The sequence below is a fragment of the Sorex fumeus genome, unplaced genomic scaffold (genome assembly GCF_029834395.1).
Source record: "Sorex fumeus unplaced genomic scaffold, SorFum_2.1 ptg000047l, whole genome shotgun sequence".
Lineage (NCBI taxonomy): Eukaryota > Metazoa > Chordata > Mammalia > Eulipotyphla > Soricidae > Sorex > Sorex fumeus.
In genome coordinates, this window is record NW_026606104.1 from 9,478,351 (window position 1) to 9,505,930 (window position 27,580).

General features: G+C 41.1%; 1 protein-coding gene across 1 annotated transcript; it reads right to left on the reverse strand.

The window, feature by feature from the left end:
* CDC7 (cell division cycle 7) lies at positions 1-27,448 on the reverse strand. The gene is made up of 12 exons (XM_056123300.1): positions 27,345-27,448; positions 26,262-26,460; positions 16,778-16,861; positions 15,249-15,384; positions 13,722-13,815; positions 13,493-13,635; positions 12,080-12,332; positions 11,395-11,490; positions 10,503-10,681; positions 5,694-5,776; positions 2,356-2,505; positions 1-718 (listed from the first exon to the last, which is right to left on the reverse strand). The coding sequence occupies exons 2-12, from the start codon at positions 26,377-26,379 to the stop codon at positions 321-323; spliced, it is 1,734 nt and encodes a 577-aa protein (XP_055979275.1). The 5' UTR covers positions 26,380-26,460; positions 27,345-27,448; the 3' UTR covers positions 1-320.
* Between the last annotated feature and the right edge of the window lie 132 nt (positions 27,449-27,580).

A 27,580-nucleotide genomic window follows, 5' to 3' on the forward strand; every position in this document is an offset into this window, starting at 1 on the left:
TTCTCCCTATCATATCAATTACTTTTAAGACTTGTGCCTTGAACTCCAAATTACAGGCTCAGACAACACTGCTTCTTTATCAACAAAGCAGTGACCAAATAAGGGAAACTAAAGATCTATTTTGCTACTCTGGAAGATCTACATCAGATTGCTTGTCCAAAAACCTACAGCTACACCGTAAGTAATCTTACTCCAGATTTTAGGATCTGCTGTGAAAATATTAACATTTTAAAATAAATTATTTATTTTATACAAATATTACAAACAAGTTTCACTGACTTCACAATACACAACAGCAAACATTAACTAATGAATAATAATCACAAGTACATGTCTTTAAAAAATGGATGCAACAAAGCTTGTTCTGCTGTTATTCTTGAAGCTGGATTTAGATCCAAAAGTTTGTCAAGCAAATCATAAGCTTCATCTGGTACTTTATCCCAGCCGTCTAAACTGGCAGTACATTCATCAAAATCACCTCTACTACAACCATTACTGTCCCCTTTATACAATGAATTCTCTGAGCGCTGTTCTTCAGGTGTTTCTGTAAAGTGGGAAGCTTTATGACCAGTCTTCTCAGAATAATCTGTCTCATGAAGAGCAGGTCTCTGTATCTCATTTGTTAATTTGGGAGTATTAGAATCCAGACCCCTGAGCTTCTCACAAAGAGTTCTTAAGTCTTGTGCTGGGACTTCTTTGCTACATAATATTGATTTTCCTAAAAGAGTTAAAACAAAACAAAAACATTTTAAGAAACATGCAAGTCAAACCTTGCTTTGTGATCATATTTAAAGTATGATACACCACCCATATTTAAGTTGTTACACCTTACTGGTTGAAGTCAAATCCTAAAGCATGAGACCATAAGCAAAAAAAAAGACATATATTAATCTAAGACAGGATCTTGCTTGACTTGTAACTGCTCTAGCTTCACTGCAACCTTCAGTAATCTTTTAAAAATTGCAATCTTTTCTTCCCTTTCCAAATTTTAGTTAAATGCCTTTCACTAGGTAGTTCTATGCCTAAGATATTCTGTACTTTCTACATGCCAAAATACTCCCACTTACATGACCACTCAGCTCAAAATTTATGAGACCTGGCACTATCAGAGTTGATCATTGTTTTTATCTGTAAAGATTTTGTATTTATAAAAATTTCTACTGTGACTGTTTATTCTTACAAAATATTTGAGTTCTCTGAAGGCAGAAATTACCTTATTTGTCTCTGAATCCCTCAAATTTAGATAATGTTAGTACATTAGGTTCTAAATTAGTAACTAGATTTTTCTACCAGATAAAAGACATTATTCAGCTCCCATATCTTTGTTCAAATACCAAATCTTTATTGATATTTGACCATCTATCCAAAAAAGGGAAGTCCTCTTCACCACTTTTCCCTTTATCTTTTCAGTACCATTCATCTCCCTTGACAGCATATAGTTGCTTATCTTTACTGCAATTTAAACTCTGAAAACAGACACACAAAAATAGTACCTGGTACACATAAAACCTCAAAGAAAGTTTTTGAATGAACCAATAAACAAACCGAACATCAGTTTTCAAAAATAAAAAAGCTTGTTCAAAAACAGAAACACTTTGAAAGATAGCTCAAGGACTACTGAACATGCTTTTGCATGGTGGAAGCCTGGGTTCAATCCCTGGCACCACATATAGTCCTCTCAACACTACCAACATGAAACCCTGTAGACTATGGTAGGGGCAGGCCCTGTGTATACCATATAGTCCCTCAAGTCCTGCCTGGAGTGATCTCTGAGTGCAAAGCCAGGACTAAGCCCAGCGGGTGTAGCCCAAAATAAAACAAAACAGAAACAAAACCACGAAGCAAAAAAATCGGTCAGGGGCTCAAACTATAGCTCAATAGAAGAGCACTTGCCTGATATTTATGAAACCCTGAGTTCAATCCCCAACACCAAAAAATACAGTAATACACATTCTATTTCCCCATGTGGTAATGTATTATTAACTTGTTAGTATACACTAAGATAATCTGTGGCAGGCCCAAAAGCACATGGTGCTTAATAAACTATAGTAAATAAACAGAAACATTATAATTAGCCAAATATCAAACTGTAATTACAGGGAGTTAAGATTTTTTTTCTGTTTTCTTTTAGGATTTGAAGCTGAACTTTAAATATTAGAGAAGTGTAGCACTTTGTGTTTGATAAGAATAAATTAGATGTATAGAAATGACAAATTTTCTAGCACAATGTCACTTATTTAAATGATTGACAAATTTTTATGAATATAATGTTTATCTGTGAAGAGAATTCATCACTTAACTTACTTGTAAGAGATTAAGTCAAAGGCTTCTGCTATGTAATGTAAAACTGCTTACCAAATGTTTTAGCAGCCTGTACAGTTTCCTTAGATCCACGAATTGTCATAATTTGAGCCAAAGCAGTTAAATCATCACTTGCTTTATAAAATGGATATCGTCCACTAAGCAAAGAAAGGAATATGACACCTGCAGACCACATGTCAATTGCTGTAACAGAAAACAACAACAAAAAAAAAATTACAAATCTATCCCCTACATCAATAGTTTCAAATTCTAATGAGTAAGTCTATTCCCTTGAAGATTCTGATGTAAAGGTCTCAAACATCTGCCTTTAGAAGAAAAAGTTTTTCCTCCTTTGCTTTAATTAAGTTCAGAATTGAAATCACTAGTCTAACATCTTTAATACAAAAATACAGTATTTTCTTTCTTGAGCAATATATTAAATTTAAAAGGATATTTCATTATTAGAAGTCACTGAATAAATACATTTTGTAAGAGCAAAAACAGTTTTGAGAGAAAAACAAGATCTCCTCAGGAATTATGTACCATAGCAGTGAAAGTTGTCTCATTTTATCGAAAAGCATTCAACATCAAAAGCTCTTCCTCAGGGGGCTGGAGCAATAACACAGCAGTAGGGCGTTTGCCTTGCACATAACCGACTGGGGTTTGATTCCCAGCATCCCATATGGTCCGCTGAGCACCACCAGGAGTAATTCCTGAGTGAAGAACCAGGAGTAACCCCTATGCATCGCCGGGTGTGACCCCCCCCCCCCCGAAAAAAAGCTCTAACTCAGCCAAGTAGGGGACATAACTTTTGCTACAGAAACTTTAGAATTTTGACATGTAATGCTGAAACAACATAATTTCATGCAGAAACTCATTCTTTCCTTTAGAGATAGCTCTCCTAATTCTGGGTCAGTAAACCCTTGGCTTCATCATCTTACATTTTTGACTCCCTTTGTTGCTCTCTACCTGCTCTTTCAATGTTTAGTTTTAAGTGGTGAGGCTTCCCAGAGTTCACTGGCCCATTCACTTCATAGCTTCCAACTACTATTTACATAATGATGACACTCAACTGTTATTTCCAGCTCCATTTCCTTGAGGTTCAAACATTTTTTTTTTGTTTGTTGGGAGGAGTGGTTAAGAAACCTACGAATGCAGTGCTCAGGATACAATGCTACTTTGGCCCTGTGGTGCCAAGGCCCACCAGAGCCACTCCCACAGTGCTCAAGGGCCTTTAGGAGGACAATCCTTACTTTTATTATATGGCTACCTCTGATTCCCACGACGATCTCAGCAATTATGCCTCAAATCAATCTTTTCCTTTCACTGTAAATTACTTAAAAAAAAATTATCAGTATGGGGGCTGGAGTGATAACAAGGCAGGTAGGCCTTGCGCACAGCCGACTTGGGTTCGATTCCCAGCATTCCAGATGGTCCCCCGAGCAACACCATGGATAGTTCCTGAGTGCAGAGCCAGGAGCGACTCCTGAGTATCACTGGGTGTGACCCAAAAAAAAGCAAAAAAAGAAAAAAAATTTTTTTTTTTTTGGAAAAGAAAAATGGAACGGGTGTACCCATTCCAAGTTCACACTAGGAACCTGACAGCCATCTTAAATGCTCTTTCTCTCACCATTCAGGTCCAAATCTCTTATCTAAACATCACTAAGCAATGCCTTTTCAATCTTTCATTCTTCTCCATTTTGTTAAGATCCTCCCTAGAGCTTTCATCATCTCTCACCCTGATCACTGCAGAGCTCCAAAACTTATCTTCTCTGCACATCTGCCAGAATGACACATGTAGGGAAAATGCCATCATTTTACTTGAGCAATTTAACAATATCTACAGAACATAGTTTAAGTTCTTTACCAAGTATGATTAGGTCCTATCTACCTCTTTCCAGGTTTCTCACTATTCAATTTTCATTTTCTATTAACTCGAAACTTTTGAGTTTCAGGTATGACTAGACGATGATGGTTCTTAAGTTCCTCTACTCATACCTGAGGGCCAAACCTCAACCAATTTATAATTTCTTCGAGGTTTTATTGTCCACAAACTTTCTTCTATGATCTCTTCTGGTAAGAATAAAGAACACTAAAATATCTGTGTACAAAGTTTGATTGCTATACTCAAACAGGTTATTTTAGTTAGTTGAAAGTATTTCCTGACTGACAAGAATGTAAAGAGATGGCTTCGTTCATTTTGTGTGTGTTGTGTATTATCATCAATTTCAGAACAGACACACAATAAAATACATTTCTGTATTGTATTATCCAAGTGAATGGCATGATTCATCTATTAGGTGTTTCCTGGGTTTTGGCTTCCTGATAATATTTTATAGGTAAAATAGATCAGAACCTTATATTAATTCCAAGTGTACAACATGACTCAATACTTGTATATACTTCAACGCAATTAGGACAATCATTGCTACAATTCAACAACTACAAAAGATTACAGAATCTCAAACATATTTTTGTTATAGTGCATTTCCAGTGGCAAAAATAATTTCAGTCAATATCATGTACCACAAAAAAAAATGCACTGCTAGGTAAGAAGTTTAAAATAGCATTTTTTACTAGTTAAGAAAATTGTAGGCATTTTTTGTTTTGTTTTGGGGCCACACCCGGCAGTGCTCAGAGGTTACGCCTGGTTCTATGATTAGGAATCACTCCTGGCAGGCTCAGGTGCACCAAAATAATCTGTAAAATCTACTTAGTTTAATTTACCCCATAAAGAGGATGCTAACAAAATTCCTTCTAAAACCATACCATAAATAAACAGCAAAATGCAATTTATGAATAAAATTTTTATGGAAGTATAGGACAGTATCAAGATTGCAAACTTTCATAAATAGCATTATCTCAAAAATTATATTTGCAAACTTGTTTTAGATCATTAAAAGCAGAGCTCAAAACTAGGCATATTGTAGCACTGCACTGCCCTCCCATTGTTCAGGGATTTGCTCAAGTGGGCCCAGTAACGTCTCCATCGTGAGACTTGTTGTTACTGTGTTTGGCATATCGAATACATCACGGGTAGCTTGCCAGGCTTTGCCGTGCGGGCAAGATACTCTCGGTAGTTTGCCGGGCTCTCCAAAAGGGGCAGAGGAATTGAACCCGGGACCGGCCAGGCCGGCCACATGCAAGGCAAACGTCCTACCGCTGTGCTATAGAGATCAAAAAATGAAATTTACCTGGGGAAAAATTTGTTATGAGCCATACCCAACAATGCTCAGGGACTACTCCCAGCTCTGTGCTGAGGAGTGCTCCTGGTGGTGCTGGGGGACTATATAAGTGCCGGGAAATCAAGTCTGGACCTCCTACAAGTAAAACACAAGCTCTGCCTATTATTTCTCAATTTCAACTGAGATCTCATTTCTAGAGCAACATACCTGTAGTTTGATTGGGGCACTTTGTCAAGACCTCTGGTGCTCTGAATCCTGGTGTACCTGCCCGAGGAGCAACCTGTTGCCGCCTTATGACAAAATACAATTTTTCTAGTTATATTAAAGTTAAATTATTAAAGGCCAAAACAATATGTATCTAAGTTCACAGTAAATTTTCAAAGTTCCTTGCTATCATATAAATAAGTTATTAGAAAGCAAATAAATTCAGTATGATGAAAAGTTCTAGATTTTATTTCTACTGCTCTCCCCTTACTCTCCCAACTTTCCCCATATCAATACACTAGTTCATAGGCCTTTTCCTGGAAAAGCTGTCAGGCAATTTCCAGGCATAAAGAGATGTAGGTGACGGCAACCATAACAGAATATGGACTACCACAGGGATTTAGAAATACCAATAAGAATTATTTTATTATTAATTTCTGGGGTCAGGGTGATAGGACAATAGATAGGGTGCTTGTCTTGCATACCGCCAACCTGGGTTCGATCCCCAGCATCCTATATAGTCCCCCAAACAATGCCAGGAGTAATTCCTGAGTGCAGAACCAGAAATAATCTGAGTATTGCTGGGTGTGATCCAAAAAGCCAAAAAAAACTTTGAATAGAGTTATAAATTACTGATGCAGTTAGGAAAAACTTGTGAAAAGTCAAGTGTTTAAAGGAAGGGAGTAAGAAATTACATGACAAAGAGTTGGAGATGGCAACAAGAGAGGAAGTTTATTATTTGGATTTCACTTAATCACTTAACTTCCCGTTAGTCGTCGATTTGCTCGAGCGGGCGCCAGTAACGTCTCCATTTGTCCCTGTCCCGTGCTAGTGTAGCCCAATGGCATCTATTCGCTCCGGGAACATGAAGGGCCTCAAACCGATCGTTCGTGATCTTGACGAAGAAGTCTGACCATCTGGTAGGTGGGCGGCCACACAGTCTTTTGACATCCCGTGGAATCCAGTCAGTAACAGCTCTAGTCCAGCGGTCGTCTTTAAATCTCATTACGTGACCAGCCCATCTGATTTTCGACACCTTGGCAAATGAGACAGCGTCCCTGATCCTTGATCTTCGACGGATGTCAGAACTCCGGATTCTTTCTCTCATTTGAGTGAAACGTGATATTCCAAGCATAGCTCTTTCTATTCTTCTTTGGGAGACCTGAATAGCGTTCTCATCCTGTTTGCGTAGGGCCCAGATCTCTGAGGCATATGTTAATGCAGGAAGAACAGTGGAATCAAAGAGATGTGCCCGGAGCCGGAGGTTCTTCGTCCTCTTAGCTATTTCTTCAACGTCCTTGAAGGCGTTCAAAGCCGCTCTCTTCCTCCTGCGCAGCTCGGGTGCCAGGTCATTTGTCATATTGACCTCTCGACCTAGGTACACATAGCTGTTGCATTCGGAGATGGTCGTTCCATGGAGAGCGAATGGGGCGTCAGGATCAAGGCTGTTTCTCATAAACATTGTCTTCGTAAGATTCAGCTGTAGTCCTACCTTTCCACACTCACGGTCAAAGTCGGCCAGTATTTGTGCCGCTTGGCTGATGTTTGGTGTTATTAAAACAATGTCATCAGCAAAGCGGAGGTGGTGTAGTTGCCGACCATCTATCTTCACTCCCATTCCTTCCCATTCCAGTCGCTGCATGATGTTCTCGAGGGTGGCACTGAAGAGTTTCGGTGAAATGGTATCACCCTGCCGCCCCCCTCTCTTGACATCAACGATCACTTCTTTGTAGAATGGTGAGATCCTGGTAGTGAATCTGCAATACAGCTCACGGAGGATCCTAATGTATTGGGCTTGAATGCCTTGATTGGCTAGGGCTTCAATGACCGCTTCCATCTCAACAGAATCAAAGGCCTTCTTTAAATCAATGAACGTTAAACAGAGCAGCATCCTGAACTCCCGAGAAACCTCAATGAGCTTGGTTATTGTGTGGATATGGTCGATGGTGCTGAATCCTTTGCGGAACCCTGCTTGCTCGCATGGTTGTCCTTCATCTAGGGTTCTGCCAATCCTATTCAGGATGACTCGAGTGAACAACTTGTAGATGACAGACAATAGGCAGACGGGCGATAGTTGCCAATGTCATGGATGTCTCCCATCTTGAACAGTAGTACGGTCCTGCTGGTTTTCCATTGGGATGGAACCTTGCATTCAGACAGGTAGCGAGTGAAGAGCCGAGCCAGTGTATTGATGAGTACTGACGGCAGGTTCTTCAGGTGTTCAGGTCTGACCTTGTCTGGGCCGGGTGCTGTTTGTTTCTTTACCGACGAAATGGCGTGTTGGATTTCGGAAGGGAGAACGTTGGGAACGACATATCCATCCTGTGGAATTTGGTATGTCGGCAAGTGGACATGGCTATCGAAGAGATTTGAGTAGAATTCATGGATAATCTTCTCCATTGCCGTTCTGGAGGATGTGATGGATCCATCAGGACGTCGGAGGGCAGTCATCTTGGTTTTATAGTTGGCGAAGGACAGGCGGGCGTTACAAATACTTTTCCCGGCTTCTGCCACATCTACCAGTACTTCTGCTCTTCTCTCTTTGAGGTCTTCCTTAATCGCATCTCTGCACTGCTTTGCGAGCTCGGACGTTAGCTTGCGGCTGCCTGAGGCATGCGCCAAACCACGCTGGCGAATTAGCTCAAGAGTTTTCAAAGATAGGCGATTTTTTGTGGCTAACTCTCTCTTGGCGTTCCTCGCACATTCATGGAGGTGCTGAACCAGTCGATCGTATTCCTCGTCAATGTTGTCAACAATGGCATCTTCCCATGTTGCCGCAATAGTACCAAAGAGTTCCCAGTTGGTGGTCATTCTGGGAGTTCTCTTTTTGAACTTTGCAGCCCTTTCTCCCCGCTCTGTGAAGTAGAATTTTGCACGAAGGAGACAGTGGTCCGATCCCGTTCGAAATTTTGGGACAACAGCGACATCGGTCAGGCAAAACCGTCGATTGAATATGATGTGGTCTATTTCGTTGTGGAATCGTCCACCGGGAGACTTCCATGTCCACCGTTTAGATTCTGCCTTCTGGAACTGTGAGTTACCATAAATGGTCTTGGTCGACATGATGAACTCAGACAGTCTCTCACCCTGTTCGTTCCATTCTAGGCCATGGGTCCCGATGTGAAGTTCTTCAGCTGATCTTCTCGGTCCTATCTTGGCATTAAAATCACCCACAATGATCTTGTAGAAGGTGTGGTCTTCTTTATAGAACTTCTCTAGCTCCATGTAGAACTTTTCGATTTCTCTTTCATCATAATGAGATGTTGGTGCGCAGACAATGAAGATAGAAACTGCAGGCTCGGTGGACCCAGGGACAGAGCTTCTCTGCTTGCTCCCACCACCACAGGTGACAAAGGGATTCTAATCAGGAGCCCCACCCTACCCTGCCCTGTCTGCTTCCATCAACCACCCAGGGATCGAATTGTGCACAGGAGACCCACCCTACCCAGATAAATACCCCACTGGCAGACTTCCTCTCTGGACACTACTTCCACTACCCAGCCATCGCCACACTCCAGGATGCTTTCCGGACCCGCGTGGCAGCTCCGGCCGAGACCCACGCACGATTGAAGACCCACAGAACAAGATAAGCGGAACTCTCTGAGACCTTGGACTCCAGGCTCGGCGGACCCAGGGACAGAGCTTCTCTGCTTGCTCCCACCACCACAGGTGACAAAGGGATTCTAATCAGGAGCCCCACCCTACCCTGCCCTGTCTGCTTCCATCAACCACCCAGGGATCGAATTGTGCACAGGAGACCCACCCTACCCAGATAAATACCCCACTGGCAGACTTCCACTCTCGACACTACTTTCACTACCCAGCCGTCGCCACACTCCAGGATGCTTTCCGGACCCGCGCGGCCGCTTGTGGCCGCGCGACACATCATAAGACACTAAATACCCATCTTCCGGAATTGTCGTACCATATTTGATAGGGTTCAAATATGGTAATACCTACAAGGGTGATTAGAGGTCGCCCCAAAAGCCTCTATCCCTCTCGGAAAGACTGGCAAGCTACCGAGAGTATTCCACCCGCACGGAAGAGCCTGGCAAGCTATCCGCTGTGTATTCAATATGCCAAAATCAGTAACTACAACTGGTCTCATTCACCTGACCCTGAAGGCTTCACCGACATGGCAGCACTGAGAAGGATGAGAAAGGAGAGGCCGACAAAATCTCAAGGCCGACCTAGGCTGCCACAACGAAGGAAGACAAAAATGATCGTCTGTACTTTCAATGCACGTATGCTAGCATCAGATGCATCCATCGAGGACCTGATGGTACAAGCGCGAATGATCAAGTACGACATCATTGGTCTGACCGAGACTAGAAGGCACGAATCTCACCATGCCGTTTTCGACACTGGAGAAGAATTGTTCCTCGGAACATGCGATAAAAGAGGTGTTGGAGGCGTCGGTGTCCTTGTCAACACAAACTTGGCCAAGAGAATCGATTCATTCGAATGCCTAACAACCCGAATCGGACGTTTTTATTTGGATTTAGTTATTTGATATTAGCAGGAACAAAGAACACAAAAGATTTTATCAGCAAGCAAAGCTTTCCAATTCTAAGATTGCAGAAAAGATACCCCCAGACCAAAGTCATTTGCATATGTGAGCAAACTTATTTATCTAAGAAAAATACATGGTAACAGTTGTTATTTGCTCTTCATAGTACTACTCTGCCATAGTGCCTGCCTGTGTATGTAGTTCATAGTACTCTCTTTCACACTCACTAGCAAGATCAACACAATTCCTAATCTTATCTGGCAGCAGACTGACGATTTTATAGCCTCATCCAAACATATTACCTTGAAAGGCAAATACTGCACACTTTATCTGTTGCATAACAGTCACAGGTCAGGGTTGCTGGGCAGGAACTGGCAGTTTTCCTCATTACACCGCTATTCATTCCCTTTGTAGACACAGCCTTCTTTTTCGTTGCTAACTTTTTAGATAATCCATCCACAGTCTTTGACTGCTTCAGAAGCTGTAAAAGAAAAGTCGCCATTTCTGTTTTCATGCCACAAAGTCCAAGAATGAAGCCTAACTTTTTTATAACAGTTATATGGGCTACTTGACTGTAAATTGCCTACTGACACTTTTAAGGTATTTTCAGCTTTTCTATTGGAAAAACATTAAAATTTACCAATTAGTCCTAGCTTGATATACATTTGATTTATTGTTTATTAGAGCTGTTACTGAGAAAAAAGTATACAACTTATGTTCTAGTGTCTAACTCCATTTCAGAAGAGTAAACTGCACAATTATACTATCTAAAATCAGATTTGTTTCTCACGCTCTTATGTAGTTCAACTTAAAACCAACACTGATGACAATTTTGTGAATTTTACAGATTTATTATCAACTGTGCATCAGAAATGTGTTTTAGGGAGTGGAAATTCTAGCCAGTAAGAGAAAAAGCCTTAATTTCCTGAATGTTCCTCTACAGAGAGCTGTCAAAATAGTCATTTAGGCAAAAAGATTATTAAAAATTCCACAAAAGCCTAAAAAATTAAAAAAAAAATTTAAAAAAAAACAAAGAAAATAAAAAGCGCGGACGAGATGCTCAAAGCAGTAATACATTCTGCCAAAGCAAAACTCTTACTTAAAAAAACTTACTGATATTAAATGTTAATCTAGCCATTCCCTAAATTCTCTATGTACAACTGACTGATTGCACTATTAAGCTACATTACTTACTTTCACTGCAGGGCTCTCATGTGAAATGGAGCTGTGTATATTGAAATTTCTTTCTCCAAAAACAGAGCGCTGGACAGAAAGGCCTACAGATCCCTCCTACAATACCAACAAAAACAAGGAAAACAAGGATTATATCTGTAACACTTTCTGCCAGCTGTTACTCTGCCATAATTTTGAAAGAGTTAAGTGACATGAAACAAAAACAGCTGCGTCCAAGTCATTCTCAGGCATCAAAACACTTCTGTGAAAGGAGAAAATAGTCTAGACAGAACTCTTAACACCCATTCAATGTTATCAATGTCCACAAATATATGTAACTAAAAAAAAATTCAAAAACCACCTGCATGAATTTTACATTTTGCTGTGCAGCTAAAATGGAGATAGACACTTTAGGTTTTCCCCCTATAACTGATGCTTTTCTTTTAAAAATGGTAATTAAGCTGGGTATCATAACATGCAGGAATTTTTAATTTTTTATACAAGACAACTATGGCAAAAAACTACCAAGTAATTTTAGATTTGAAAAAGCCTCCCCACTATAAATCATACTAACAATGTAGTCAAGTGGATATAAAACAAACTAAAAATAACTAATTACAAGCATATCCCACTATATCTCCCTCTGTTGGATAAAGGAGTACAATCTAAGACCTTGTTAGTACTTATGATATATAAGAGATAGAACCTTTCCATCTTTTCCTTGTTTAATCTGAATCTGTGCATTAGTGTAGGGCCTTTTAACAGTAGTTTTTGTGGTGGGCTGCTGAACCACCTCCTTAGGCACCGCTGGGTTACTCAATGAAATCTTGTTTCCTGTGATTACGTGGGATTTATTTTGTGAACAACTTTCCTGCTGAGTTTCAGACTGGACAAATTTGAGAAGCTCTATTTTCGTATCATAGGTTCCTTGGGCCAAACCAAAGTCTACCAAAGCATACCTAGGAAACAAAAGTAAGCATTTTTACTTCTTTGTAATAATTAAGCTTCAATAACAGTAGGATATGTTCAATCATATTCATGCAGAACTGATTTTTTGGGGGGGTGTGGGTGAGGGGAGAAATCACACCCAAGGGTGCTGAGGGCCATTCCTAGTGGTGTTCAGGGGATCATGTTAAGACCAAACTCATTCTTTTGAGAAAACAAATTCTTTGAGGGATCAAGCAATAAGCCAATTATGCCTCAATTTTGTAGCTCTTTTGTAAAAAGAAAAGTTCTACATGATACTGGGGAAAAGCTCAAAAGCTGGAGACCATGTATGGTATGTGGGTACCTCACTTTCATTTCTAACTAACACTGGGAGCAAAGTCCAAGTATCTTGTCAGGAGCAGCCCTCAAGTACTGTCATGTGTGGCTACAAAGGCACCAAAAATTCTAAAAAAGGTGCAGAAATATCACTAACTAGGACTGAAAATTACCAACAAACATAGTTAACAGACAAAAGAAACTTTCTCCCCCTTTTTCACTGGTTTATGCAGATTAAGGCAGACAAGAAAAATCAAATCTAAGCATAATTCTTTTGTCTCTGACAGTGGCAGAAATGGTACCATAGCATATCATTTTAAATAAAACATGACGTTTAAAATAATATTGAATAGCTCTGAAAAAAAGCCATGTATCAGAAAAATAGTGAACAGTTCTGAAAAAAATCCAAGCAAAGTCATGGCTCTATTCTTGTTACCATAGTCAATATGATGCTGCCCTCATATAAGCAATAAACAGCATTTACATTTATTTTGGCCTACAATGAATGCCTCTGTATATAATCAACAAAAATTATAAACAAGACCAGAATACTAGCACTGAAAACTATCAGGTAGTCCAATCCCTTCATTTACTAGGAAAGGAAAATAAAGCCCAGAGATAAATGTCTCAGGTCAAAAAGGGGATGCGACCCTAAATCAGTTTCCTACCAGGTCATGGTTGTATCTAATGCTGCTTTACTACTATGTTATCCTTTTCCCCCAATACTTCCTTTCTCCAAGCACAATGAAAATCTCCGACAGAACAAAATCCTGTGCATGGTTATTGCAGTTTAAACTGCCTGATGAACACCAAACACAAATTAAACATAAATATTTTCTGGTAACAACATACTCACTTTTTCAGGCGCCTATTATATAAAAAATTGCTGGGCTTCACATCACGGTGAACAATACCAAACTGATGAATGCGTTTCAAAGCTCTGAACAGATTAAACATATATTCCCGTACCTCTTGAAAGGAAAGAGAATTCAAAATATCCTAAAATAAAGTTATGAATAAGGTCATAAAAATTGTTTTCAATGAAATACTTAGCAAGTAAAAATTCAAGAAACATTAACACCTACCAAAAAAGATTCATGCTCCAGATATGGCATGGCAATAACCACATGATCATTTTTCCTAAAGCAGTACTTAACTCCCATGACATTGTCTTGCCCCCTAGTGGAAAAATGTACAATGAATTTTAGAAGAAAGGTGAATGAACTAAAACTTTAGGTCTTGTTTTTTCTCAAAATGCAATTTTCGCAATACAAAAATGTTAGAAAACTAAACATGCATCATCATATGAGACATGGATACATTTAACTGACTTGCTAAAAAATAAGTAGCAACAGTTAAGTTACCATAATAATCCAAGTATGAGAATTATAAGCTTTAATTGAAGTGACAGAGAAGGAAAAATGACAACTAAATTAACAAGATTAGTGGCAATTAAGCAATACTTAAAAATAACAGCTAACTGTTCTTAAGTATTTAATACATGCCAAATTCTGATCTAAGCATTGTACATCTATTAATAAATTCACTTAATCTCCAGGACAATCCGGTGAGCATAGTACTTGATGAAGAAACTTAAACTGAGGATCAAACCTGGGACTCCTAAAAATGCTTCAGCTCACTGGACTATCATGCCAACACCCAAAACAAATTATTTGGGGAAAGTGGATCAATGAAACATACAATATCAATTATGCCTCAATTAAAAATTTTATAACTCTCTTGAAAAAATAAATGCATATATAGGTCCAGCATATTGCTTCAGAACCAAGTGCTGGGAAATATCAATATTTAATGGTCAGACAGAAGAGACAGAGCTGGCAAAGGATTTGATTAAAAAGTTAAGTCAGGCAAGAATACAAGTATGTAGGAGTAGAGTAGCCAGAAGACAATGGTTCAAACCACAATCATGTTAAATGCTGGAGTGCTTGTGAACAAAAACAGGAAGTGGCACAATGGATGTCAAGGATGACTCTTCTTAAAGTAGTTTCAGTTTAGAATAGAAGAGAGCACAGCCCCACTTTGCTAGTGAAGGGAAGTGCAGAAATGCACAAAATATATAAGTAAGTCTGAGAAGCCTAGTTGTGAAGGGAGTGAAGAAATGAAGCAGTTACAAGTGGAATGGTAGCACAGAACAGATTCTAGATCATGTCTGCATGTTGACATGAACGATATCAAAATGATCTAGCAGAAACAGGTCAAGGAGGAAAATATGAAACACGACTGTTCAAAATAAAACACAAAATGAGGCCATCAAAAGCTAGGGAGATATGAAATGTATTCTCCATACTTATTAACATATCTAGACAAGGAAGCCACAGCTTACAATTTGGCAAAAAGATTAGAAAAAAAAGCTGTGACTCAAGGGAAATCCACTCTAAAAGAAAAATTTTTTTTTACTGTTGTTCTAGCCCCTCTACTCTAAAGATTAACAGAAATTTAGTGACCATTCCAGTCAGAAAATAAATGCTAGCAATTCACAAAACCCAAACTGAAAATATTTAATTTATTGACATTCATCTTTATAGCTATTTTTAAAACTCTCAACAAAATTACATATAGCCAGTTCAATTAAAAATTTTCAAATGGCCTACCCAGCCACTGTCAGACACTGAAGTTCAGCTGCAATTCTTACAGGATGACTTGTTGGAATTAAGTGTTTTAGAGCAATTTTCTCTTCAGCTCCTACTTGTAATTGTGCTGTGGCCAAATAAACAGAGCTGAAAGTGCCTGTAAAATAATTTATTAGATTATATAGTTTTAAATGTTAATAAAAGCCCTAAAAGAGATCCTAAAACTGAAACCCACAAAATTATAATCTGTATTTTAATGATTTTAAATATGAAAAACACAAACATGTCTAAATAAATCTTTTTTGGGGGGGTTCTGACTTCCAAGCAGTTCTAGGGGGGATGAGAGAGCACAAGCTGTGATAATTGGACAATATGCCTATGAAGTTCAAAGTTTGAGCTGGCTCAAAGCAGTGTTCAGGAGAACCAGACAGTGGTAGGGATAGAACTCAGGCCTCCAATATGCACGACATGTGCTCCAGCCCTGGTCCTTACGTCCTTATCCTTAGATTCAGTTTTTAGGAAACTAATTATCCTCAGTTTTTTAGGAGATGAATGTCTACTCTGGACTAATTTTGTTTGGGTTAGAATGAAGTATTTTCCATTATAACCGATTCTACATAGCTCTCAATTGTTTATTCATTTGTATATTAACAATTTATGGCTGGGGAAATAGTACTGAGGGCTCAAATGCATGCTTTGTAAGTATATGCTTCTTATGGATATGCCCGGTGCTCTATCCCCAAAATGGCTGGGTATGACCTCCCCACAACAACAAAAAATAAAAATTCACTCTGCACTCCCTTGAAATTTACTTTCTTTAAATTCCACAAATGCAGTAAGAGCCACTATGGTTTTCTGTTCCCATCTCACTCCATCCCTACCAAATTCCAGTATCACAGGGTAGAATCACTTTGAAAATCACTGATTTTGGCACTTAATCAACACAGGCATTAAAAACCTGCTATCTTCTCATTCCCTTCACCTATTTGCCAAATTCGTTCTTTATTTGGCAAATAGACTGAATAAAACTACCAGTCTTCCAACTACACATTAATTAGTATCCTATTTTCGTCTTTTGCATTTTTTAATATTGAATAAGCTCTAAAAATGACCCTAAAACTGTTTGAAAGTCCCAAAATTATAAACTATATTTTAATGATTTTATACATGAAGAAAAATTTCAAGAAAAATCTTAAGTTTTTGACATATATCAATGTAAAATTCTACCTATAGGGAAAATGGAAAAACATTTCTCTTCCCTGATCCCACTGAAATTTTAAATCATCATTTAAAAGTCGATGCTATTAACAAAGCAATGGTACATTAAGTATAAAGGCATAAAAGTATAACAATTAAAATGTTATAACTCATTATACTGAGAATATTTCATCTTTTCTGGAAAAAGAAAACACCTGGTAATTGGTAATACAACCATAACCCAATATTTTTTAAAGGGTTTATTTTCAAATAACAATTTATAAAAATCAAGATTATACAAGGAAAACAGAGGGGAAAAAAGCTTTGAAGATAAAAATACATCTTGATATTACCTTCTCCAATTTTGTCCTTAATCTTAAAGAGATTTCCAAGCTGTGGTACAGCTTCATAAAGCTTCTCAATATCTTTTTTAACACCTACCAAAGAAATAAGAATTTATAGTTACAATTCATGTATTATTTTGTAAGTTAAAAAAGTGAAATAAATTCTAAACATTCTATAATTACAAATTAGAAAACAGTTGTAATAACAAATCCCATAACGGGGGATTATTAGCAGGTCAACCTGTATACCTGCAGGACGAGTGTTTCAGCAGCCTGACAGTGTCTTCAGACTTCCCGATTCCCCAAAATTGCCGCTGTGCCTTTGGCGGGACCAACACCTTGGGGCCAAGTTTACCAATAAATTAAACAACTGAAAGTTAGGTTTGTGGGAGCAATACCAACAGAACATCACCGGCTCAGCTATATAAGCTCATTTATTGGCCTTATTTCAGAGACTCAAATCTCGAAAGAAATCAAAAACCGCAGTTAGGGCCAGCGGCATTTTGCAGGTGAACAGGTACACCCTGCAGGGCATATGCCAATAGTTTATTTCTCTGGAAAAGATGGAAACAAGGGCCATGATCCAGAGACACACAAAAAAAAATCTCTGAAATGAACAGCTCACTGCAGAGATGCCGCTGAACTTAAGCCATGCCAACTTCATTGGGGTGCCTCGAGCAGGGGCAGGCATCATCCCTCCACCTGCTCCCTAAAAAGCCCAGCGGCCGCCAACTTCCAGAACTCAATGAGATGTGAAGGTATGCAGGTTCAGTGACAGCAAACTCCAGGCATCAAGGGATAGGGATGAGCCGGTTCCTCTCATTCCCTGTCCCCATGGGACAGTCATGGAGGTCAAGCCCACAAACTGCTTTCTGCTGCTACTTAAGCTCCTTAACAACCACGATCCAGAGATACATAAAAGAATCTCCGAACTGAGCAGCTCGCTGCAGAGATGTCCCAGACTTTAAGCCAGGTTGACTTCAATGGAGTGCCTTAGACAGTGGCAAGTCATGCCCTCAAACTGCCTCTGGCTGCTACTTAAGCTCCTTGGCAGCCATGATCCATACAGAGGAATCTCAGATACGAGCAACCAGCTGCAGAGATTCCTCCAGACCCTAATTATCTGGAATTTTGGAGTTCCAGGAGCACGCAGTCACTCTTATGCTATTCATAACAAGCAATGCAAAAGGGAGTATGGGGAAGACTGTCTGCCATAGAGGCAGGGGTTGGGGTGGAATGGGGGTTACTGGGGTTCTGCATTGTGAAAGATATGCACTGGTGGAGGAGGAATGGGCCATTTGATCACTGAATGACTGAAATTCAAACACAAAAGCTTTGTAACTATCTCACGGCGATTAAAAAAAATAATATCACCATCACCCCGTTGTTCATCGATTTGCTCGAGCGGGCCCAGTAGCATCTCCATTCGTCCCTGTCACATACTAGTATAGCCCGATGACATATTGGGGGCTCTTTCAGGGTCAGGGGAATAAGGACCATCATTGTTAGTGTTTTTGGCATATCAAGTACGCCACGGGGAGCTTGCCAGGCTCTGCTGTACGGGTGGGATACTCTCGATAGCTTGCCGGGCTCTCCGAGAGGGATGGAGGCTTTTGGGCAGCCTCTAATCACCTTTACAGGTGCTCCCAATCAGGCATATATGCAGGCATGATACTTTCAGTAGCCTGCCAGGTTCTCTGAGAGCGAGAATTAGAGAATACGAGGCCGCGTGGTTGTGAATGCAGCCGCATGCTTCGGGGAGCTTGGTTTTATAGTCTCTGGATCCTGGCCGTTGATGGGGTTACACGGCAGTTGGTGGGTGTTAACTGTCTAGCTATTATTATTATTTTTTATAATAATATAAGGGATGAAGGAATTGAACCCGGGTCGACTGCATGCAAGGCAAACCCCCTACCGCTGCACTATGGCTCCAGCCTAATAATAAAAATAATAAAATAAAATTAACATTCTGAATAAAAAAAAAGTAGTGTGGAGTTCATGCTCAATTCAATCAGCTTAATCAATGGCTGAACAAATATCAGTACACCTACATTAAAAAAAAAAGATCCCATAAAGTTGCTGTGACTCATGTAAACTTTTTTTTGTTTTTGGATCACACACATCTGTGTTCAGAGCATATTCCTAGCTGTACTCTTGCATCAGTCCTGGCAGGGTTTGGGGGACCATATGGGGGCTGGGGAATCAAACCTAGGTCAGCCACGTGCAAGGCAGTCATCTGCCTGCAGTACTCTCTTTCTAGTTCCTTATAAATGTTCTAAAATTTAACAGATGAAACTGGTCAATTCCAGTATGACTTAATAAATTTTTATTACTCTCAAGCTATATATTAAAAGATGTACTGATACTGCAGAGAATGCAGCTTTTAAAAGCTAAATTTAAAAAAAATCTAAATTGTACTATGATCATTAGATGGCATAACACTGGAACAACATAATCATGAAAACTATTTCCTAGGGCTGGAGAGATGGTACAGTATGTAAGGTACTTGCTTTGTACACATCTGACCCCAAGGATGATCCCCAGCATCCATGGTCCCCAGAGCCACCAGGAAATAATCCGAGTCTAGAGCCAGAAGTAAGCCCTAAGCTCCCAAATAAAAGAAAAACAAAAAAAAGAAAATTGTTTCCTTTCCCCAGAGATACAAAAATCTTAAGACATGGGAAAGTTTTATGTATTAATTACAGTATGAGTTCACTGCACGTCTCGAGAATGTTAAAAAAAAAATTTTATTTTGGAGGTTGGAGAGAAAAGTCAATGGGCTAGAGCATGTGCTTTGAATGCAAAAGGCCCAGGTTTAATCCCAGTCACAGGGTCCCCAAAGTCCAAAGCTCCACCAGGAATTGACACCTCCCCACACTAAGAACTGAGCCAAGGAGTAGTGCAAGCATCACCAGGTGTGGCCCCCAAACCTAAAATATATACAAATGTATATAATCACATATATAATTCCAATTACTATAGCCACTGGGCTGGAGCGATAGCACAACGGGTAGGGCGTCTGCCTTGCACGCAGCCAACATGGCCGACCCGAGTTCGATTCCTCCGCCCCTCTCGGAGAGCCCGGCAAGCTACCGAGAATATTCGATATGCCAGACACAGTAACAACAAAGTCTCCAATGGAGACGTTACTGGGCCCGCTCGAGCAAATCGATGATCAACGGGAGGGCCTTTACTTACTTTACTTACTATAGCCACTATAATGGGCAGAAGTGGCGACTTTTAAATATACCCTGTTTACAAAAGCAAACAAGAAGTTATCTGAAAATAATACAAAATGTAATAAAAAACTGCATTCCAAAGAACACCTCATATATTTTATCAAATTTTATTAAAGTATCTAGGCCAACTATTTGCTACTGTAAGTTATTATACAAAATTCTGCATAGTGAAGCATTTTCACGTATATTGCCTTTTCAAATCTTCACAAATCCTTTGGGCTGGGGAATTAACTCAAAACAGCTGGAGCAGATCTCTGGCATGCACAGGGCTCTAGGTTAGATTCCTCGCACTGCATGGCTGCCCTAGCACCCCTGGGTAGGCCCTCAAAAAATAAATAAAAGAGTAAAACAAAACGAAACTGTCCATTTCAAAGGACAGAAAGGTCTTCAGAATTCTCTATTTCCTAGTTAAGTCTTATAGAAGAGACAAAAGTTAAAACGAATTCTTTTAAAAATGTTTTTTCTGCTTTTGGGGCTCCAATCAGTGATGCTTGGGGCTTACTCCTGGCTCTATGCTCAAGGATCATTCCTAGTAGTGCTCGAGGGTACATATGTGGTACAAGGGACTGGACCCAGCCAAGCGTAAGGCAAATGCCTTATCTGCTGTACTCTCCCTCTCTGTTAAAATTATTTTCATTTTGCTGGGCCCCGGCTGTGCTCAGGGATCACTTCCAGCAGGACTCAGTACATTTTGGGATGCTGGGTATCAAAGAGATCAAAGCAGGGTTGGCCACATGCAAGACAAGCACCTTATATCTACTATATTCTCTCTCTAGCCATCAAATCTTATTGATACTACTGATTTATTTTTTGTGACGTAAAAGTTCTTACTTAGTAGAAAAATGTAAGGGTGGGGGAGAGAAAGCGAACACATCACAGGCTGTGATGTCAGCAGCAGAGAATATGCAACACTACTGGCTTGTAATACTGTAATATTTGGGGGATGGATTTTTATACCTCTGGACATTTAGAGGTCGCTCACCCCATCTCCCCTACCATTTAGTACCATCACTCTATCCAAATGAACCCACTACCTAATTCCTCCCTTCTTCCTTTACCATTTTCTCTGGCAACCACTAAATACTTATTTTACAGTCTAATAATTATTTTTTTGTGTGTGCTTCTTTGTAAAGTTTGCTCTAAGGCAGTGTAGAGATATGCAAGTATTACTAGGTAAGCTAGGGAATAAAGGAGCAGTGAACATTTACTAAGTAGAAACAGAAGACAGTATTTTAAGGAACTATATATATAAAAACATGAAAAAGAAAAGAGGCAGGTTCTGGGGTAGAGAGGATGAAGGAGATAATGAAATTCAAGGTGGCTGAAAAAGTGAAAAACAGAATGCAAGGGCAACCCTAGAAAGTTTTTAAGCAGGGATAAACAAAGACAAATTTGAGAGGATTTATGAATTAAGTAAGAGCTAAAGATTAATAAAGTAGGCAAGAAGATCCAGTCTAGTTTTCTTTCTACCACATCAACACATTTAATAAAGAAATGGGGAAAACTTACTTAAATTACCCCCATCTTTCCATCTCTTCACAAGGATGCCAAAGAAGAGGCAATGTAACATAATAGTTACATGAACTAGTTTTGAAGATGGGAGGCCTCAATTAAACTCCTATTATTTACTAGCTCGTATGACCCTCTTTGAGCACAACTCTTATCTCTGTTGCGTCTTAGTTTCATCATCTACAAAAAAGGAGGTAAACACAAGACACCATTCTATTAAGATACTTTGAGGATAGAATAAAATAACTAAAATTTTAACTTAATGCCTATCACATAGGAGATATTTAAATGGCCATAGTAATTATGTTGTAGTTACTTCCTTAGCTCTTCCTCTGGATTGGAAATCTCTTCCCTTGTGACTTCATATAACTGATTCAACTTTCAGTCTCCTCTGACATCCTAAGTGCTCTTCCCATTACTCATACTGGCTTGTTTACTATGTACAGAATAGTACTCAACTACAAGATTATCCTACTTATTTGCTCACTGTTCTGCCTCCTACATTGAGAATATAGATCCCTCAGTACCAGTTCCCTGTCTACAGTTAACCACAATCAACTCAAAACAGTGCCTGGCATATTTGTTGAATAGATAAATTACTATTATTAAGGGCACTCAGAGAATAAGAAAAAAAAAATTGTTGTAAGAGTGAAGCTGAAAGCAGTTAAAGCTACCTCACTATCAACACCACAGAAACCAAACCAAGATCTGGTTTTCTAGCAGTCAAGGCTGTCAGTCAATTACAATCTTCCCTAACAAATGTCAATTTCAACTACTTCCAATTTCAGGGTCACAGGACAGGCACTGTGAGTGTTCAAATTATGTTCAATTTGATAATACATTTCTTCGGTTTCAAGACACAATTTTAACTTTGAAAATTCAGCAAGGGACTGGAAAGACAGGGGTTAAGGTGCTAGTCTTGCATGCATCGAACCCCTAGCACTTCATGGATCCCTAGCAACTCTGGAAGCCAACAAGCCATTTATACACACTACCAAATATAAAACTCCAAGCAGCAGTTACAGGCAATACTGCCTTCAAACGGCTTACAGCATAAGTGAAGAGACAAAAAGACAGAGTGCTAAACAGTATGAAAATATGACAGTCCATTATGTCCAATAAATAATTGGACAGTAGATGCGGCAGAAGCCGGGAAAAGTATTCGTAACGCCCGCCTGTCCTTCGCCAACTACAAGACCAAGATGACTGCCCTCCGACGTCCTGATGGATCTATCACATCTTCCAGAACAGCAATGGAGAAGATTATTCATGACTTCTACTCAAATCTCTTCGATAGCCATGTCCACTTGGCGACATACCAAATTCCACAGGATGGATATGTCGTTTCCAATGTGCTCCCTTCCGAAATCCAACACGCCATTTGGTCAGTAAAGAAACAAACAGCACCTGGCCCGGACAAGGTCACACCTGAACACCTAAAGAACCTGCCATCAGTACTCATCAATACACTGGCTCGGCTCTTCACACGCTACCTGTCTGAATGCAAGGTTCCGTCCCAATGGAAAACCAGCAGGACTGCACTACTGTTCAAGAAGGGAGACATCCACGACATTGGCAACTATCGCCCAATCTGCCTATTGTCTGTCATCTACAAGTTGTTCACTCGAGTCATCCTAAATAGGATTGGCAGAACACTAGATGAAGGACAACCATGTGAGCAAGCTGGGTTCCGCAAAGGATTCAGCACCATCAACCATATCCACATGATAACTAAGCTCATTGAGATTTCTCAGGAGTTCAAGATGCCGCTCTATCTAACATTCATTGATTTAAAGAAGGCCTTTGATTCTGTTGAGATGGAAGCGGTCATTGAAGCCCTAGCCAATCAGGGCATTCAAGCTCAATACATCAAGATCCTCCGTGAGCTGCATTACCGATTCACTACCAGGATCTCACCATTCTACAAAGAAGTAATCACTGATGTCAAGAGAGGGGTTCGGCAGGGTGATACCATTTCACCGAAACTCTTCAGTGCCACCCTCGAGAATATCATGCAACGACTGGAATGGGAAGGAATGGGAGTGAAGATAGATGGTCAGCAACTACACCACCTCCGCTTTGCTGATGACATTGTTTTATTAACACCAAACATTAGCCAAGTGGCACAAATGTTGACCAACTTCGACCGTGAGTGTGGAAAGGTCAGACTACAGCTGAATCTTACGAAGACAATGTTTATGAGAAACAGCCTCGTTTCTGATGCCCCATTCGCTCTCAACAGAATGACCATCTCCGAATGCAACAGCTACGTGTACCTAGGCCGAGAAGTCAACATGACAAATGACCTGGCACCTGAGCTGCGCAGGAGGAAGAGAGCGGCTTAGAACACCTTCAAGAGCGTTGAAGAAATAGCTAAGAGGACCAAGAACCTCCGGCTCCAGGCACATCCAGGCACTTTGATTCCACTGTTCTTCCTGCATTAACATACGCCTCAGAGACCTGGGCCCTATGCAAACAGGATGAGAAGGCTATTCAGGTCTCCCAAAGAGGAATTGAAAGAGATATGCTTGGAATATCACGTTTCACTCAAACGAGAGAAAGAATCAGGAGTTCCGACCTCCATGGACGATCAAGAATCAGGCATGCTGTCTCGTTTGCCAAGGTGTCAAAAATCAGATGGGCTGGTCACGTAATGAGATTTAGAGACGACCACTGGACTAGAGCTGTTACTGACTGGATTCCACGGGGTGTCAAGAGACCGCGTGGCCGCCCACCTACCAGATGGTCAGACTTCTTCATCAAGATATGAACGATCGGTTTGAGGCTCTTCATGTCCCTAGAGTGAACAGACGCCATTGGGCTACACTAGCACGTGACAGGGACAAATGGAGACGTTACTGGCACCCACTCGAGCAAATCAACGATTAACGGGAAGTCAAGTGATCAAGTGAAATAATAAAAGAAAACCAAATCATGAAAGACAGATAATCCGATGAAAAACAGAAGAGGGACTTGCATTATGAAAGCAGAATTTTCACTATTCCAACATCAATACACAAGAACATCAATACACAAGAACTGGAAAATGAAATGTGAGAGCAGATAGTTTAGGTAAAAAAGTTTGTTGTAGGAAAGTAGGAGAAAGCACAAAGGACAGGAGCACATGCTTTACATGCTGAAGTCCCAGAATCTATTCTGACACCACATGGTTCCCCAAGAGTAACTATTGGGACTGACCCCTGAACGCCAGCCCAACGTAGCCCCCAGTAAATTTAGGAACAAGTCTTGGGAATGAATCCAAACAGTAGGAGTGGGAAGATGAGGCAATGCCATGTACAGTAAATAAAGAAGATAAAAATGAGTAACTGGATTTATTAGCAACTCAAAGCACTTTGAATCAAAGGCAACAACTGAAGTGTTGAACTAAGTGCAATAATACTGGCTTTTATCACCTAAAATAGGGGCATCAGAGGGTTATACTTTATGACATAATTTGAACTTAGTTTCAGTCAAAAAACCAGAAACGTATGCCATATTTTTGCAGTCAAGTCTACTTTTTTGATAACTGACATGTAGAGTACTATCATGGATAAAAGGTCAAAAGGCATCTTTGGACAAGAACTAAATGCGCTTAAGCCAAAGATGGGTGGGGGGCAGGAGGGGAGATAAAGATTTAGCTACCTTTAGGGCAGAAAAGTCATCTGGAATTCTCGATTTAACAAATATCTATCTATTGGATCCCAGGTTGTGCTAGTAGCACAGGAACAAAAGTGAAAACTTCACTGCTTACACCTGTCCACATTTTTTTTTTGTGGCTTTTTGGGTCACACTCAGCGATGCTCAGAGGTTACTTCTAGCTCTGTACTCAGGAATCACTCCTGGCAGTGCTAGGGGGACCATATGGGATACCGAGGGTCTGGGTCAGCTGCATGCAAAGCAAAAGCTCTACCCGCTGTACTGTCGCTCCGGCCCCATCTCTCTACACTTAAGGTCTGGGTCTGATTCAAATAGCACTTCATGGGGCCAGAGCAATAGTACAGGAGGTAGGGTGTTTGCCTTGCACCCAGCCAACCTAGGTTGGATCCCTGCATCCCATATGGTCCCCAGAGCACCATCAGCAGTAATTCCTTACTTAAGAGCCAGGAGTAACCCCTGAGCATTGCTGGAGGTGATACAAAAAAAAAAAGCAGCGCTTCATGATTTACATTGAACAAAATACAGTTATAACTACTACAACACTTCATTTATTTTTGTTAGTGATTTCTGCATTTGAATATGCAGATGGAAATTCTTCTATAACCAATTTCTAAATCCAAGACTAAAGTAATATGGAGTACAGATAAGATATACAGTCCTAGAAGAGAAACTGGTCTCACCATTCATACATTCTGTGTTCTCAGACAATCACTAATATTTAGACGTCAGCACTTTTTGGCTGGGGGGGGGGGGGGTCCTCAAGAGGTAAGAGCACAAGTCTGACATAAAGCGGATGCTGAATTCCACTCCTGACAGTTTCCCTCTCCAGCAATTAAAAAGAGGAGGCTATCTCTTAAAGACCATAGCATCTTCATCCATAAACACAGTGAAGACAAACTCTTTTCTAAAATGCAATACAATACTAAACATACCTTAAATCGCTTTAAGTTTCGTGTAACCTGCTTCTACACAAACAACTCGCTTTTGAGATTCAGGATGTCATTTTTATTGTAAAATAACGGGAAACGTGCATGGACTGGCTGCCTGTCTTTGGAAGTGTTCTTTCCTGAAACCACATACCCACATACCTGAGAGCTTAAAATTCTGTTCATATTTCCTTAGCGAGCCGTCAGCCTGACACTGCTCCTCCCGCTGGGGAGTAAACGCCATGGGTTCATCCAGGGGCATCCCCAAAGGCGCCTCCATCACCAATTTAGCGGGAAGCGAAAGGCCCGAAGCGGGCGCAAAGCCGAGAGGATGCGTGGGGCGGCAGGAAGATCCAGAACCCTGGAGATAATGACAAGTTTCCATCACGCACCGATGCTGGGGCCAGCGCCGAGCGCTTCCCGCCCGCCACGGCAGGAAAACGGCTACAACACACACACACACACACACACACACACACGCACGCAAGAAAGTGGTTGCCCTTACACACACACACACACACACACACACACAGGCAGGGAAGTGGTGCCCTTACACACAGGGGGCTTCCAACACACACACACACACACACACACACACACACACACACACAGAGGACTGGACTTTCCTTACACACGAGGGCTTCCCATACAGACACAGGCACACACAAGAGACACACACGGGCGCCGCCAGGGCGCTTCTCAGGCGGGGTCCTCCTTAAGAAGCTGGCGGAAGGACGGCTTCTTAAGGGAAGAACGGGGAACGGGAAGGCCAGAGCCGGGGCAGAACCGGTCTGCTCGGGAAAGTGGGGCGGGGGAAAAAGTGCAGGGTCGAGTCGCGGGAAGAGCCCACCCTGCACCCCGGGGCTGAGAAAGCAGAGTGCGGTTTCTGCGGGGAAGGCGGTTTGACCTGAGGAAGAAGACTGAGAGAGGAACTCGTTTGACCACAAAAAAGGAGGCTCGACCGATAGTCCCCCAGGCTGAGACGCCACAGGCCCGGCTCGGCGGCGGGAATGAATGGGAGTCTGAGGGAGCGCGGGCCGCGAGCTCTGCGCGCGCCAGGGACCTTCTGCAGCAGCCGCTGGACCGGTCGCGGGACTCAGTGCGCAGGCGCGAGACTTTCCCGCCGCAGGTCAGCGGGGTCGAGAGGGCTGGGGGAGGGGGAGTGGGAAGGGCGAGAAGACCGAAGCCACCATCCAGAATCCGTTTCTAATCCCGCGCCATTGAAACAAACCGTCGGAAACTCACGGTTTAAGAGAGTACGACTTCAGGGGCTACCCAGATACCTGGGCCGCCGGCTCCAAGAGCTCCTCACGGAGCGAGGCTCACAAATGCGCCTGCGCAGCGCTTCCCGCCGCGCCGGGCACCTCAAAGGAGCATGCGCACTGGGCGTCTGCGGCCCCGCGACTGCCGCTAGTGGGCGCTTGCGCAGAAGCGTAGGGTTTCTTCTCCCAGGCTGAGTCTGGAAACACTCAACGAAAGTA